General features: G+C 44.9%; 1 protein-coding gene and 1 pseudogene across 3 annotated transcripts; one reads left to right on the top strand and one right to left on the bottom strand.

Annotated features, from left to right (window-relative positions):
• The first annotated feature begins 274 nt into the window (after positions 1 to 274).
• LOC308490598 (uncharacterized protein) lies at positions 275 to 17,470 on the top strand. 2 transcript variants are annotated; one of them, XM_081033086.1, is made up of 5 exons: positions 275 to 547; positions 11,050 to 11,123; positions 11,468 to 11,827; positions 13,365 to 13,491; positions 14,529 to 17,470. In XM_081033086.1, exons 3-5 carry the CDS (start codon positions 11,666 to 11,668, stop codon positions 15,803 to 15,805), a joined length of 1,566 nt encoding a protein of 521 aa, XP_080889212.1. In that variant the 5' UTR covers positions 275 to 547; positions 11,050 to 11,123; positions 11,468 to 11,665; the 3' UTR covers positions 15,806 to 17,470. The 2 variants fall into 2 exon arrangements, with proteins under 2 accessions (XP_080889212.1, XP_080889213.1); XM_081033087.1 differs by lacking the exon at positions 275 to 547 and adding an exon at positions 2,027 to 2,176.
• Positions 3,815 to 4,183, bottom strand: LOC308489965 (large ribosomal subunit protein eL30-like; annotated as a pseudogene). The gene has a single exon. The product of its transcript is annotated as a large ribosomal subunit protein eL30-like (transcript).
• Positions 17,471 to 17,508: the final 38 nt, after the last annotated feature.

Genomic DNA, 17,508 nt, shown 5'->3' with positions numbered 1-17,508 from the left:
ATGTGGCCCCTTTTTCCTCCAGAAAAACTTGGGTGAATAAGGGCAGGCAATGCACAACAACCCCCAGAAACCTGAGTTCTGCCCCTTTAAGAAGGGACGGAGACTATCCGAAGCCCTCAGACCGGTTGATACCCTTTCCCAGCGCCCCTCCAGGGTCTAAAAGTTTCGGCGGTAGGCCATAGCATCTACATCAATCTAGGGGAAATACATTACCCTGGATGCTCTGCGTCGAATGGCAACCTTGCTGAGCAAATGAGGGCTCAGAACGGAGCGTGGGGCGGGACTTCCGGCGTCCTCCTCCCGGCGGTCATTTTGGCTGTTCGGGTGTGTTCATCTGCCTGGAGGTTTCAAGAGTGCTGGGTTGTGGTCAGGGTACCGGACAGAGGAGTCAGAGGGGTCATCGTCCCTACCTCACAAAGGCGAGTGTGGGAATTCGGCCGCGGCGACGCCTAAGATGGTCCCCGGGGTACGAACCTCCAGCCCGCTCCCGGCCCCACTCAGCCCACAGGCCGGGATGGCGGCGGCCAGGCCGAGAGACACGGCCAAGGTAAGAGCGCGTCTCCCGGGTCCGCACCGCCCTCACCCTACCTGAACCCTAAAGCCTGGGGTTTGAGACACCTGCTCACGTCCTACAGCCCAGCCCCTGGCGTCCAGGACCGTGAGGCACTAGTAGATGTCCCATTTTTGATAGTGACTGGGAATGTTTAATGTTACTGTTGAGGGTGTAAATAGGTGTGGGAGAGGGTTACAGGCGAGGAACTGGTCTGTGCAGTTGAGCCGGGAATATTCGGAAAAGCTGGGGTTTGTTCTTGCGAGGATCAGTGAGGCTGAGTCACGCCTGGATTAGCAGGGTGAGGGTTCCATCTACATTCTTAGGACTGGGTGGCTTAATGAACAGAAATTTATTTCTCAGTTCTGGAAGATGGGAAATTCAAGATCAAGGTGCAAACTGGTTTGATTCTTGATGAGATCTCTTCCTGGCTTTCAGATGGCCTTGTGTCTTCATATGGTGGAAAGACAGGAAGGACAAGTTCTGGTGTATCTTACGAAGGCACTAATCTCATCGTGAGGGTCCCATCTAATCTAATGACTTCATCTAATCTAATCTACCTCCCCCAAATGTCAGTCTGTAACAAATGAAATATAGGTGTTTGCAAAAAAACATGGATGAATATCTAAGTAATGATGCTGAGTGGAAGAATTTTGACAAAGAACACACAGCATATTTCCATTTATTAGATTCTGGAAAATGCAACTTAATCTATCACAACATAAGCAGATCAGTGATTGCTTGAGAATGGTGGTTGGAATGAGAAGGGATGTCATGAAAAGGGTTATGAGAAAATTTGGGGTGGTGATGCATATGTTCACTATCTTGATGATGGTGATGGTTTCATAGGTGTATATATGTTAAAACTCATCACATTGTGCACTTTATGTTAAGTTGTTATAGATCAATAAAGCCTTGAAAATAACAAAATATTTTTACTTGTATCAAGATAAAGACTCTATCAGAGGAGAATAGTTGGAATGAAAGCAATAAGGGAGAAATTGCAGCTACCAGAATAGAAACCTGAAGAAAAGGTGAAACTGGGTTGGTTTTTTTCCTCCTCTTCTGTACAGTGGTATCAATATGCAGTTAAGGATAAAGGAGAAACCACCCACAAAGAAGATGGGAGTCGTTGGTGTCACTGCCATACTGTCAAAGCTAGAGGAGGACCCAGCATGATAGTCTTAAAACAGTATGCTGGTCCATAATCCAGTGCTGTTCCTAGTAAGAGGGTGGCCTGTGGGAAAACAGTTGGGGGAGGGAGAGTTTGTTGTAGCTTATTGGAGTTATAATTTCTAGGCCAATGTGGTAGGCAGAGTACTGCCCCACCTAAAAAAAAAAAAAAAAAAAAAGGTGTCCTCCTAGTAATGGTTAGGTTATGTGTTAAAGGAGAATTAAGATAGTACAGTAGTGCCTTGGTTTTCGAACGTCTCCATTGACGAACATTTCGGTTTACAAACACCATAAACCTGGAAGTAAATGCTTCAGTTTTCGAACACGCCTTCGAAGTCGAACATGTCACGCAGCTTCCTCTGAATGCAAGATCCTGAGGCCTGGCTGTCGGCTATTTTCGAACCTTTCAGTATTTGAATGGTCTTCTGGAACGGATTACATTAGAAAACTGAGGTACTACTGTAGATGGAATTAAGAATGCTAATCAAAATGATGTAATACAGAATTGTACACCTGAAATCTATGTAATTTTACTAACAATTGTCACCCCAATAAATTAAAAAAAAAAAGAATGCTAATCAGCTGACCCTGAGATGGGGAGATTATCTTGGATTATCTGGGCTTGCCAGGTATAATCATAAGGAAATGATGAAAAAGGGAAAGTGTCAGAGCGATGCAGGGTGAGAAAGACTCATTGACCATGGCTGGCTTTGAGACTGAAAGGGGCCATTAGGCCAAGTATGTGAGTGGCCTCTACAACTGGCAGAGGCAATAAATGGATTCTTTTCTAGAGCCTTCAGAAGGGAAGGCAGCCCTGCTGACACCAGTGAGATTCATTTTGGACTCCTGACTTACAGAACTGTAACATAATAAATTTGTGTCGTTTAAGCCACTAAATTCATGGCAATTTGTTATAGCAGCAATTAGAAACAAATATAGCCAGTTTCACATGATACCCAATTAAAATAGTGCATTACTGGTATACTTAGGATTGGCAGATTAGGAAATGAAAATACAGGACACTTGGATAAATGTGAATTTCAGATAAACTGAATTTTTTAGTGTATATTCCATGCACTATACCTTATAAAATTACTCATTACTCACCTGAAATTCAAATTAAACTGGGTATGTTATATTCTATCAGACAATTCTAGGTATACTAGAAAGCACAGTGAGCACAAAATCTAGAGGCATCTACATTCTAGTGTTAATGAGCATGTTTTTTTGCTATTTTTTTTAGAACCCTTGTTATTCCTTAAAAGGAAAGGTAAAAAATAGGCATTTATTACTCAGCTGGCTGCTGGTACGATAAAATAAAACAATGGATATGAAAGCACACAGAACTGGTATACACATATGCTCAGTTAGTTTCAGGCTATTAGAACCTTGTGAATGACTTTGAAAACATTTCAAATATATGGTGATGGAAGGAGAACTGATTCTGGGTGGTGAACACACAATGGGATTTATAGATGATGTAATACAGAATTGTACACCTGAAATCTATGTAATTTTACTAACTCATTCACCCCAATAAATTAAAGAAAAAAGAAAACAATCTGTGGCTCTGATGCAATTGTGCAAATACACAACCTTGAGTCAGAATAACCAACTCTTTTATGATACACAATTTGATCATCTTTAGAAGTACCCAGAAACACTCGTTTCTGTCCCTTTTCCTGCCCTGCCCACCCACACGTAAACATGCATACACAAAAATGTATGTATGCACATGCCCATACATACAAATGTTTGCACTAATGAACTTGCACGTGTGAACACTCACGGGGGGTTTTAATTATTTTTAGAAATTGCTTTATTTTTCAATGACAGTTGACATTCAATATTATATTAGTTTCAGTTGTACAACATAGTAATTAGATATTTATAACTTACAAAGTGATCCCCCCAATAAGTAATACCCACCTGACACCGTCCATAATTATTACAATATTATTGACTATATTCCCTATGCTGTACTTAGTGACTATATTCCCTATGCTGTGACTGTTTTTCTATAACTGCCAATTTGTAGTTCCTTTTTTTTTTAAACAACTCTGGCCAGTTTTATTAAAAATTCTGCATGATTTACTTTTCACCGGTCTGTTCTGGCATGCTTTTAATGATATCAGAAAGACCTGAATCAGTGATGGCCTGTGTGCATACTCTGTAGTATTTTCCACACACTGTGCCCAATTCAGTATTATTGCCACTGTAATGATGGACATTAATCTTGGCCAACATAACATGGTACTGTACTCTTATTTCAGATTTCCTCAAGGCTGGGCAGTTGTTAGTAAGGATAGCCAGTTTTGCTTTGCCTTGTCTGATCATTTTCAGAGTCTGCTTGTACCCCAGCACATACTTTCCACTTTTCATAACAAGTTGGGGTCTAGAGTTGATTCACTGTAGTGACTTTTTCATCTTTTTTTTTTTGTGGCCACCATTTTCCTGCATTAGGTGTGGGACAGCCCCAACCAAGAGCAGCTACCAAGATGGCCAGGGTCCAATTTGTAGTTCTTAATCCCTTCCCCTTTTTCATCCAGACCCTCAACCGTCTTCCATCTGACCACCATCACAATGTTCTCTGTATCTTTGAGTTTGGTTTGTTCATTTATTTTGTTTTTCAGATTCCACATATAAGTGAAACCATATAGTATTTGTCTTTGTTTAATTTCTAGGTCCATCCATGGCGTCACATGGCAAGATTTCAGTCTTTTTTATGGCTGAGTGATGTTCCATTGCATATATATACCATGTGTTCTTTATCCAGTCATCTATCGATGGACATTTAGGTTGCTTTCATATCTTGGCTATTGCACATAATGCTGCAGTGAACATAGGGTGCATATGTCTTTTCAAATTAGTGTTTTGGATTTTTTCAGACAAATACCCAGAAGTGGGTTTGCTGGGGCTTAAGATAGTTCTGTGTTTAATTTTTTGAGGACCCTCCATACTGTTTTCCACAGTGGCTGTACCTATTTGTAATCCTACCACCAGCATGAAGGTTCCCTTTTCTCCACATCCTCACCAACATTTGTTTGTTGATTTATTGATGATGGCCATCCTGACAGGTGTGAGGTGGTCATTGTGGTTTTAATTTGCATTTCTCTGATGATTAATGACATTGAGCACCTTTTCATGTGTCTGTGGGCCATCTGTATGTACTCCGGAAAAATGTCTATTCAGGTCTTCTGCCCATTTTTAATTGGATTGTTTTTTTTGGTGTGAAATTGTATGAGTTCCTTATATATTTTGGATATTAACTTACCACCTGTATCATTGGCAAATATTTTCTATCTTCAGTAGGATGTCTTACTATTTTGTTGATGGTTTTGTTTTTTTTGCTGTGTGCAGTAGGTTGTCTTATCATTTTGTTGATGGTTTTGTTTTTGTTTTTTTTAGTTTTTTTGTAGTCCCATTCATTTACTTACGCTTTTCCTTCCCTTGCCTTTGGGGTTAAGTTCACAAAAACCCCTCTGCAACCAAGGTCCATAAGTTGAGTGCTTCTGTTTTGTTCTGTGTATTTTATTGTTTCACTGAGGAGTGTATTACCTCTGGCTTTGTTCTCTTTTCTCAGGATTGCTTTGGCTATTTGTAATCTTGTAGTTTCCATATAAATTTGAGGGTTTTTGTTCTATTTCTGTGAAAAGTGGCATTGGGATTTTGATGGGGATTGCATTAAATCTGTAGATTGCTTTAGGTACTATGGGCCCTTTATGTCAATTCTTCCAGTCCCTGAACATGGAATCTTTCCAATTCTTTTCCCCCCCCTTTCTTCTGTCTCCCCCCACCCCCACTATGGTTCAAGCATGGTTTCTCAGTCTAATTGTGTAGGGCACAGCTCCCTGACCCATCTGGTATTATGAGCCTTGCCCCCTTTTCCCTCCAGGCAGTCGGTCGCCATTCGTTGGTCGGCAGCTCACGGCAGCTCTTGCCGGTTGCCGGCCACTCATGGCAGCACACCGTAGTCCACAGCAACCCCTTGCAGCACACAGCAGCCCATGGCAGTTCACGCCAACCTCCGGCTGCTCAAGGCAGCCCAGCTCCAGGGAGAGCTGTTCACAATCTTAGCTGTAGAGGGTGCCAGCTCCCTGGCCCACGTGGGGATTGAACTGGCCACCTCAGCGTTAGGAGCACGGTGCTCCAACCACCTGAGCCACCTGAATCTTTCCATTTTTTTGAACTGTGTCTTGTAATTTCCAGTGTAACAGGTCTTTCTCCTCAGTTATTTCTCAGTTGTAAATGGGATTGTTACATATTGATTTTGTATCTTGCAATTTTGCTGTCTTTGTTTATTGTTTCTAATAGTCTTTTGGTGGAGTCTTAAGGGTTTTCTATATGTAGATTTACGTCACCTGCAAAAAGTGAGCTTTACTTCTTCATTACTGATTTTGATTGTTTTATTCCTTTCTCTTGCCAGCATTTCTAGTACTATGTTGAATAGCAGTAGTGAGAGTGGGCATCTTTGTCTTGTTCCTGATGTTAGAGGAGAAGCTTTCAGTTTTTCTCCATTGAGTATGATGGTAGTGGAGAGTCCTTTATTGTGTTGAGGTATGTTCCCTCTATTCCCACTTCACTGAGAGTGTTTATCAGAAATGGATGTTGCAGCTTGTCAAATTCTTTTTCTGCATCTATAGCTGTGATCATGTTGGTGTTTCACATTGTTTGGTTTGCTGATGTGAGCCCTTGTATCACTGGAATAAACCCTACATCATCATAATGTATTGTTGTATTTGACTTGCTGATATTTTTTGAGGATTTTGCATATGTGTTCATCAGAGATATTGGCCTGTGATTTTCTTTTTGTGTGTTGTCCTTGCTTAGGTTTTGGTACCAGGGTAATGATGGTCTTGTAAAAGTTAAGAACTATTCCCTCCTTTTCAGTTTTTTAGAAGTTAAGAAGAATTGGTTATCACATGTTTGGTAGAATTCACTTACAAAGACGTCTGACCCTTGAGTGTGTTTTTTGGGAGCTTTTGGGTGACTTCCAGTTTCCTTCCTAGTGATCGGTCTGTGTAGGTTTTCCACTTCCTCATCATTCAGTCTAGGTGGGTTGTATACATCTAGGAATGTGTTGGCATCCAGCCTTTCACAGTATGCTTGGATAGTCCATTTTAACGTCTCTTCGTTTCTGATTTTGAGTTTTTCCTTAGTGAGTCTAGTAAGAGATTTATCAGTTTTGTCTTTCTTTTCAAAGTACCAGCTCTTTGTGTCATTAATTTTCTGTCGCCTTTTAATTTTCCATTACATTTATTTCCACTCTGATTTCCTTCCTTCTTCAGCGCTGGGATTCTAGTTCTTTGAGTTGTCATGTTAGTGTGCTTATTTGCGATTTTTCTTGTTTCTTCAGGTAGTACTGTAATACTAGAACCTTCTGTCGTAGTACTAGTTTTGCTACATCCCCCAAATTTTGGGGTATCGTATTTTCATTTGTTTCTATCTATCTTTTGATGTTTTATTTCTCCTTTGACACAGTACTAGCTGTTCAATTTACAGTTTCATATCATTGTGGTCAGAACTATGTTTGGTATGATTTCAGTGTTTTTAAGTTTATAACTTGTTTTATGCTCCAACATAGTCTGTCCTCGAGAATGTTGCATGTGTACTTGTGAGGAATGTCTATTCTGTCATTTGGAATAGAATGTTCGAAAAAAAAGAAAAATTGAGTCCATGTGGTCTAATGTGAGTCATTTAAGGCTGATATTCCTTCTGTCCGTTGTTATGAGTGAGATATTCATGTGCCCTACCATAATGGTATTTTTGTCATTTTCTCCCTTTGGTCCCTTAGTAGTTGCTTTATATTTTTTGGCGCATCTAAATTTGATAAATTTAATTGTCCATCTCTCTGTCTGTTGTCTTTATTTCGTCTGATGGAAGTGTGGCTACCCTCACTGATCTCTGGATGCTGTTTGCTTGAAGTATCATCTTACACCCCTTCACTTTGAGCCTATGTTTATCTTTGAAGCAGAGAGGAATGTCCTGCAGCCAACATATATTTTGGTCTTGTTGAATTGAATCCATGCCACTACTCTGTGCCTTTTGATTGGTGAGTTCAGTCCATTTGCGTGGAGGGTAATAATTAGTAGATGAGGACTCACTGCAGCTATTTTATCTTTTGTTTTCTGGTTCTGTGTCTCCATTGTTTCTTTTCGCTTCGACTGTCATTTTAGTTTGGCGTTCTTAGGGCAGAGGCAGGTCTCATGGTGGTAAATTCTCTCAGCTATGTTTGGGAAGCCTGCCTTTCTCCTTCCTATCTACAGGGTAACTTTGCTGCATAGGGATATATAGATATAGATATAGGTATAGATATAGATATATAGTCCTTGGTTGATGGCACCTCTTTCAATATTTTGAATATTTCCTTCCAGTCTCTACTGAATAATGGAGTTTCCTTTGTGGGTTATGGTCTTCTTTTTGACAGTTTGAGTGGAGCCTGGTAGTTCTTGCTGAATTCTCTCAATTTTTAAAATACTTAGTTCTCTCTCTTCTTCCATCTGAGTCATTTCTACATTTCTGTTTTCAAACTCACTAATTCTTCTATCTGTCTGTCTGGCTCTATTTCCCATGCTTTATAATGGGTGCTTTCTTTGTTTTCCAGTAGATGGTGGTATAGCCCAAGTTTTGTTTTCTCTTACCAGCAGTATTTGCACCTCTGGGATCAAGGTACAGCAAAATACCTCTTATCCACTGGGATGATGGGTATCACCTCTGTTAAGGAGCACCACCAGTGGTGGGGGATGTGGCGGGTGGTAGACAAATGGTTTTGAGGACTCCCAGGACAATACCTTTTCTGGGAGGTGCACAGCTTCTGTCCCTCTTATGCTCCAGGCCATAGTGTGAGGGTTGCAGCCTTACTTCTCTACCACTACCGTCCCAAGGTGGACGCTGACTTGCATCTGCGGCTACTGTCCCTGTCTTTACCTCCCTTGTTCGTTCCACGACCTCCCACCTTCAGATGGAGAGCCATGTGCGGATCTTTCAGGCTCGTTTCTTAACTAACACTTGTCCAACTTGTGAATAAGGGAGGGAGCAAAGGAGTACCCACTCTGCTGTGATGCTAACTCTCCAACATGTTTTAGAACTATAGTCAAAATAGTGAGTTTAAAAATTAGATAGGGAAATTCCTCTTTGGGTAAGTAAGGTGTGGGATTTGATTCGCAGTTATATTTTTATTTTAGCCACAGGATGTTGCCTAAACAGTATGAAATTCCATTCCGTTCTTATAGAGCTATAGGATAAGATTAAAATTTCATTCCTTTTCACCATTTTTAACTTGGGAGCATGCATGTGTACTTTTACAGAATGTTCTGCTCTCTAGACTCACGTTACCCCACAGCAATCAAGATAGAGAACTGGTCTATCACCACAAAGCAGTATCTCCTGCTATGTTTGTATACCCACCCCTGTCCTGGTAAACCATTCCTTTCTATCATTGTAGTTACATGATTTTGAGAAAGTACACAAGTGCAAGGGCATGGCACAGTGTGGCGCTTTGGGGTACTTTTGTACTAAACAGCATATGCTTGCAGTTCATCCACATTCTTGCATGTATCAGGCATTCCTTTTTACTGCTGACTAGTGTATTCCACTGTATGGAGGATGTAACAGAATTTCCTCAACAACTCTTCACCCCTGGAAGGAAGGACACAGGTAGTTACTAGTATTTTGCTATCATTTTTCAAGATAAGTGCCATAACAGTTTTTATATTGACTTTTTAAAATGTTTACATACAAATCACACAAATCAATTGACTTTACTGCCATTTTGAGGGAAAAAGAGCTAAATAAAGAGGATGTTCTGATACTTTTTTTTTTTTTTAAGATTTTATTGGGAAAGGGGAACAGGACTTCATTGGGGAGCAGTGTGTACTTCCAGGACTTTCTTCCTAGTCAAGTTGTTGTCCTTTCAATCTTAGTTGTGGAGGGCGCCGTTCAGCTTCAGGTTGTTGTCCTTTCAGTCTTATTTGGGGAGGGTGCACCTCAGCTCCAGGTCCAGTTGCCGTTGTTAGTTTCAGGGGGCACAGCCCACCATCCCTTGCGGGAGTTGAACCAGCAGCCTTGTGGTTGAGAGGACGTGCTCCAACTGAGTGAGCCATCCGGGAGCTCAGCGGCAGCTCAGCTCAAGGTGCCCTGTTCAGTGTCAGTTGCGCGGGGCACTGCCCACTATCCCTTGCGAGAGTCGAGGAATTGAACCAGCAACCTTGTGGTTGAGAGCCCACTGACCCATGTGGGAATCAAACTGGCAGCTTTCGGAGTTAAGAGCACAGAGCTCCAACCGCCTGGGCCACCGGGCCGTCCCCTTTGATATTTTTAAAGTATAAGATTATGAGTTGTAGGGTCAGCCTTAGACAGAATTTATTGAGCATGTGTCCACATCATGAGGGTGCTGGATAATTTATTCAGTTGATGCTCATCTACAGAAAATAGCTTTGTAATTATTATGAAATTAAGAGAATTGTTAACGTGAGCAAAAACTTCCCCATATGATGATAATAATCCACTATTCTTTTTTTTTTTAATTAAAGTTTATTGGGGTCGCAATTGTTAGTAAAGTTACATAGGTTTCAGGTGTACAATTTTGTAATATGTCATCTATCCATTATGCTTTCTTTGTCTTTATTTTCCTCTGAGTCAGATAAATCAGCCTCTAAATGGAGGAAGTAGTTTCTAGTACCTGGAATTCGGATATTATTATGCTCACTTGGACTGGGTTTGGGATCTTTGGAAAGTCCTCACTCTAACTTTCTAACTCTAAAGAGGAAGTGTTGAGACCCTGTCAGGTCCATTGGTCCTTGCTCACAAGTTGGTTCTTTCTCTAAAGCAGGGTGTCCAAACTGCAGCCTGCGGGCCAGCTGCGGCCCGCAATCCATTTTTAATTGGCCCACAGCAAATTCCAAAAATATATTTAGTTTACTTAAATAAACCAGGTGAGGCAATACATACTTCACTTCGAGTGAGTGGCCTGGCTGTTTGTGTCTTTTACCACGTATAGCCCTTGGTGAAAAACGTTGAAAAAAGTTTGGACACCCCTGCTCTACCACTCACAGGTTTGCTGGGTCTGAACTTGACTCAATTTACACAGACTGGGCCCACTCTGTGCCAGTTCCTCCGCTTCTGCTCTTTCCTTACTGGATCCTGAAACTCTTGGTCCGTCGACATTCCTATGAGAGTGACAGTTTTGTTGAGCAGCAGAGGTGCGATATATCCGCATTTCCAAGGAACATTCCAGACAGAATTGATAGGCTGAGGGAACAGAGTCAACATGTGCGCTATTGATGTAATGTGTCTGCGCTGATAGCACCATTGTCTGCGCTTTGCAGGTACAAGCAGTGAGTCCGGTACATCCTCAGCACTAGACTTTTCTGGACCATCTTCTGAAGCCATCCTGATCCTGGTGAGCACGTTTGGTTCCTTTTACTCATTTACTTTATTGTATTCTGGCGGGGAGAGGAATCCTCTCCCTTCATCTCAAGGTTCTTTTGGCCGGTTTAATACTCAAATAGACAAAGCTCAGCTGCAAAAACCATAGAAGTTAGTGAGCACAGGTGGTGTCAGTGACTGTCTACAGGACTCTAAAGGGGCAATTCAAAGGTTGCGGGAATGTGGTTTGGAGATTTATATTCCACCCCCCCACCCATGTCCATGGTCATTTGTAGCCTTTGGGGTCATCTGAATACTTGTAGTTTGTGGGTACTTCGTGGAGTCTGAAATCATGTCTCTAAAACGTTATATGATCAGTTGCAGGCAACATCCCAGGAATCTGGCACGGCTCCTTTAAGAAGGAGCCAGGACGCCCACCCCTTGCAGTGCTGCTTTCCCTCTGTTCTGAGAGGTTCCACCATTGTGTGGGTGGCCTGTCGTGGAGGCCTATGGAGCTGTGAGAACATCATTGCCTAGAAGAGCCAATGAAGGTCCAGGAGAGGGGCGCTTCTGTGTATGCCGTCACACTGGGGCGGGACTTCGAGTATCGTCCTCTTAGGTCTGTTTCCTGTTCAGAGGCTCCAGATGCAACAGCTGGTCAAAGAAGGCGCAACAAGAGCCGTTGTCCCAACTGCACAGAGTACGATGGCAGCAGTCACACTCAGGGTCCCAGCTCAGGTGAATGCACATTTCCTCGGGGCCAACTCACGTCCTGCAGCTCAGGCCCAGGCATCCAGGATAGTAAGACGCTGGTGGGTGTAATCGATGGGAAAGGGTCTGAAGGTATAAACACAGGGAAGGGCAAGCGAGCTGGGAGCATCTTGGATCAGTGTGTGTGAGATGGGGTGGCACCTGGACTATCAGGCTGTGGGGCCTTGGGAGCCTTTCACTGAAGGAGAAACATGGTTTGAGTTAAGGCTATAAAAGCTTATGAAGAGGCTGTTTACAAGAGCAGACTGCAAAGGGGTGATGACAGTGATGTGGCAGATGGAAGTTGAATGAGTCAGCACTGAGGCCCGAATCCCAGAGTGTAGATAACCAGCTGAGGTCTCCTGGTCCAGGAGTGAGCAGAGACTCAGTGGCGACCAGAGCCCACTGAGGCCCACCACAGTTTCCTCTGTCTCCTCTGATTGTCGACACAGCTAAGAGAAGGGTGTCCCGCTTCATCCGCATGGTGTCTGGGATCCTGGAGAAGCATGAAACACAGGCTGTTCATACATGCAGCACTCGATATGAGGCTGTTACGGGCAGAGGTACCAGCATGTACAAAATGCTTGCAGATGAGGCTGAGCTGCAAGTATGGAGGAAAATACAGGTCGCTTTTCTTTCTGCTGGGAACAAGGAGGCAGGAGTAAAGGGGGTGGGGTGAATCACAACATAGAGGTGGTTACCCCTGCCTTTACATGTTCCATGTAGTTGCTGAGGAAGCTGCCACAAAGTCCAGCTGGAATGGACCATGTTCTCGGAGCATGAGGAAGAGAATGGGAGGGGTTGGTGATGAGACACCCCCCGCCCCAGGGTTTTTAGCGACTGTGGGAGTCATTTTCAGTGAGGAGATGTTCAGACTCTGTCCTATTGTAGAAAACAGACTGGAGGCAGCTGGGCATAAAAGTCTAGAAGGAGGTTCTTAGTGTGATATCTCGTGTGACTGCTACTTTGTGCTGGGCTGTGAATAAGGGTAGGCGTAAAGAAAAGGGCAGGCTGCTGAGTGGGCATACGTACCCCACAAAGTGAGAAGAGGGCCAGCTCGGGCTTTCACAGTGGACTTGAGGGTCCACTAGATCTGTAGAGTCCTGGATCGTGTTTGATGGTGCCAAGTACTCTTGACAGCCTATGAGGAGTACGGAGGAGCGGGTGCAGGACAAAGGGGGTTCCTGAGGGGACGTGGTGGTGGGGTGCAATGACAGATGTGCAGGCAGAGGGTGCGTTTGAACTGATGGCCATGGTCCTTGGTATTAGGGACTTAGAGTGAAGGTTGGAGGTACGGTTGGGTGGATGCCTGGGAGATAACTCTGCAGGATTTCAGGGGAATTGCCTGGCTGGGGGCTGGTGAGGCCCTGAACTTCGATTATGTGTATGTGGGCCGTCTCCTGAGGAGACAGTGACATGAGTGGCACCAGGGCCTCGTGTCTTCTGAATCGGATGAGCAGGGGGCAGTCATTAGGGGATGGATTTGTGGGGCTGTGTGTGTTCTCACCTCTCCCTGTTATGGCAGGGCCGTGTGACCTTTGAGGACGTGGTCGTGTACTTCTCCTGGGAGGAGTGGGGGCTCCTGGATGAGACTCAGAGATGCCTGTACCACGATGTGATGCTGGAGAACTTTGCACTTGTGACCTCACTGGGTAAGACTCACAGCCTCCCCAGGGTCCCAGGCTTGACTCTGCTCTTGGCTTCCCTCTCCCCTTTGGACTCTAGCTACGGCCTTGTTTCCTCCCAGCTCCCTGACTGGGTGCTGGGGTCGATCCAAGTGGGCTGAGCAAGTGCCCCCTTCTTGCACTTGTAACCCTACATTGCCTTGTGGGTCATTACCTTGCCTGACCTCTCCTGGCAGGGTAACTGTATCCACGCACACCTGGCACCGCTGCCCCGGCCGGTTTTTCTCCCCCCTAGCTGACATTCCTCCCCATCTGCCAGCACTTGTAACTAGTATGTCCACTACACTACCTTTGGAGATGAACACTTGGTTTTTGTTTCCTGTTTATCTGTTATGTGCAGAATTGCTCCTGGCCAATGCTACTCCCCTCACCTGTTACCTTAGTGCTAGTATCATCCTGGTCCCAGATTGTTCACCTGGGGTTTGGGAATAAGAATCCGGGGTGCCTCACCGGATGGACATGATACCAGCCCTAGCACCATGGGCTCAGAGGAGGTCAGGTCCTGGTGAATGTCAGCTGGGAGAGGGCAGGACATCAGGGCGTGTTCAAGTCACTTACCAGGAACCTGTTTTGTGCCCACCACGTCAACACTGCTGCCAGCAACCCCACACTTCGTGTCCCTTTCCTTCCCCATTTGTGACAATTCCATAACTTCTCATTTCTACTCTGACTTCTGGTCTTTAGCTACCGCTACTGTTGCGTCACATGTAACGTGTTGCAAGGAGTGCGTGCATCTGTGAGATAGACTCTGAACAGCATTATGGCTAGTTGCAACCACATTTTCCTGGCCTGGACAGAAAGTTCCACACACAGAGGAGTCAGTTGGGGACCCTGAAATTCTTGTGGCTTTTAGAGTCCCAGTGCTACAGAGCAGCCCTTTTCTTGTCAAACTGGTCCCAACTGTCACATCTTGAAAACAATCCACAGGCCTCAGTTCTTTCAGTGATGGGGCTGTCCCTCCCCCTCAAATCCACGTACACTCTCCAGCCTTTCTGTGCTTTCAGGTTGTTGGTACGGAATGGAGGAGGAGGTGCTTTCTGTGCAGAGTGTTTCTGTGGAACAAATGCCCCTGGGCCAAACTCCAGCCACCCAGAAGACTCATACCTGTGAGAAAAGTGTCCTGGTGGAGAGAGACATTTTGTGCCTCACAGCACAGCACGGGTTCCATCCTGGGCAGAAATCCCATGCCTGTGGGGTCTGGGGGGAACATGCCTGGTTCACCCCAAACCTTCACCAGCATCAGCAGCACAGTGATGAGAAGCCACTGCGGAGGGACACACACACGGCCTCATTGGTGACAAGCTGTCAACTCAACGTCTCAGGGAAGCCTTTCACCTTGACCTGTGGGGCAGTGGCGAAGGACTTCCTGGCCATGTTGAGTCTTCTCCAGCATCAGGCCACTCTCAAAGAGGCTAGGTCACCCAGCAGCTTCAAGTATGAGGGTGAAGAGGCCTTTCGTAGTGGAACGAGTCATTATGGGCACAGTGACTTCGAATACAAACTCTTTCAGCATCATCAGATTCACCCTCAGGCTAGTCGCTATGAGTGCGAGAAACCCTTCCACCAAAGCGGCACCTTTACTCACTGCCAGGGAACTGACACGGCAGCAAAGTCTTATGAGTGCGGTGACTGTGGGAGAACCTTCAGCCAAAGCTACAGCCTCATTCAGCACCACAGAATCCACACGGGAGCCAGGCCTTACAAATGCAGCGAGTGTGGGAAAGCCTTCACCTACAAGCTCCGCCTCGTTCAGCACCTGCACATCCACAATCGAGTGAAGCCTTACGAGTGTGGGGACTGTAGGAAGTCCTTCAGCTACAGCTCGACTCTCATTAAGCACCAGCGAGTGCACACTGGGGCCAGGCCTTACAAGTGTGGGGAGTGTGGGAATTCCTTCAGCCAGAGCTCCAACCTTATTCAGCACCAGAAAATCCACAATGGGGCCAGGCCTTACAAGTGCAGTGAATGTGGAAAGTCTTTCAGCTACAAGTGCAAACTCGTCCAGCACCTGCGAATTCACACAGGCGAAAGGCCCTACGAGTGTGGGGAGTGTGGGAGGTCTTTTAGCCACAGCTCCACTCTCAATCAACACCGGAGAATTCACACGGGAGCCAGGCCTTATAAGTGTGACGAGTGTGAGAAATCCTTCAGCCAAAAGTCCAACCTCATTCAGCACCAGAGAGTTCACACAGGAGAGAGGCCTTACGAATGTGGCGAGTGTGGCAAGTCCTTTAGCCAGAGCTCCCACATCATTCAGCACAGAAAACTTCACACCAGATAACCTCATGCATGCAGCAGCTGTGGGCAAACCTTTGGCCACTGGTCTGCTGTATGGACACGGAAGCTTGACCACTCATATGCTTGATGTGTGCACACCCAACTTGGGAAAACCCTCATTCTAAAGTGTATCTGACCTTGTTTGGCCTCAGAACGTACACCTAGATCGAAGGTGCTTTTCTGTTGATTGAAACGGAACAGGGCCGGTGGGTGGGGATGGGGGGTGGCCAGGTGAAATTCATACAGCTCCGTGAGTTCTGGGTCCTCAGGAGCTTTGAGGAGCCTTGTTGCATATTCTTCTTGCCAGATTCATGCCCCTGCCAGAAGCCATCTCACCTTTACCAGCTAGAGGTTCAGCAGGGTATATCAGATGTTCCTAAAGATTCGGGGTTGGGGAGCTCCTTCCCTCCTCTCTGATTAATCGGGCACACGCACTCAGGGTGACGCTAGCGACTTGCAAAGGTCTACCTGCTTCCACTTGTGGCCTAACTTGCATGGTTGCCCAAGGCTACCTAGGAGAGACGACAGGGCAGCCTGGATGTCAGCCCACAGGAGTGTAGACTGTCGTGACAGCCGCCGGTGCATGCTTCCCTGAAACATTTATATCAGTCCCCTGTCCCCAGGGATGTCACACCATGCTGAGCACTACTGTGGGGATACTCTTTCACAGCTACTGCAAAAGGAATCATGTGCCTTCATGTCTAGGCTTGGCTTGTCTGGTGTGAGTGGTTGCAAGACTACAGGGGCCAGGCTCAAATCATAATTTGTACAGAAACACTGGGTGGCAGACTGAGAGGCCGTCCCTGTTCTAGAGGTGCCCCACGGATGTTCCGCTGACTGGTTGTGTGGGATGACAGCACACTCTGGGCTGTCAGCGAACAAAGCTTTGGCTGTTACAGTGGCCTCTGCCCTGATCACCTGAGCGTACATATATTGCTGCAGAAGCTAGAAAGTGAAAACAGGAGGAAGAGCCCAGGGTGTAGCTTTTGTGACTCTGTAGATTAAAGTGGCAGGAAATAGTGACAAACAATTCAGATCATTTCTGAGTGTTTTTGTTGCCACTGATGCAGGGCTGCACTCCCAAAGCATCAGTCAACATTTCTCAGCTTCTGGTTGGGGGAAAAAAGTGGGAGAATGCAGACTTTTGTTTGAACGATTTTTACGTAGACATGCTATGGGAACTGCACATGTTTAAGCTGATTATTTTTAGACAGAGGGTGCATCGGCACCCATTGAATCAAACAGTCAAAATCATAACCACTTATAGACTCATGCTAAAAACTGCCTTCATGGCAACTAGACTGATTTAGTTTTTCTTATGTAATTTCTATGTTTTATATTATAGTTTCCTTTTTTCATGCTGCATAACAACTTTGAGGTTCACAGATGTCACTTATGTTAAATATTTCATTCCTTTTATTGCTGAGTATTCTGTTTTGTGACTATCCACAATGTGTTTACATTCAAATCCACTAATAGAAGACATTGGGCTTGTTTCCACTTTTTCACTCCAGCCCCGGACCCCGTGAGAAAGATATCACCCTGAATTCTCATTTCTTCAAACAATGTCTCCCACTTCCTTTCTCTTCCCTAACGTTCATCTCCTTTGTTGAGCTTTTTCCTACGATTTCCCAAGTTGCAACTCTGCTCTTGCTGAATAAACCTTCGCTGGTCAAAATGACTGTTTTATTTTTAACGTCCACATTA

This window comes from Rhinolophus hipposideros (assembly GCF_964194185.1).
Source record: "Rhinolophus hipposideros genome assembly, chromosome: 21".
NCBI lineage: Eukaryota > Metazoa > Chordata > Mammalia > Chiroptera > Rhinolophidae > Rhinolophus > Rhinolophus hipposideros.
This window is presented reverse-complemented; position numbering and strand designations above follow the sequence as displayed.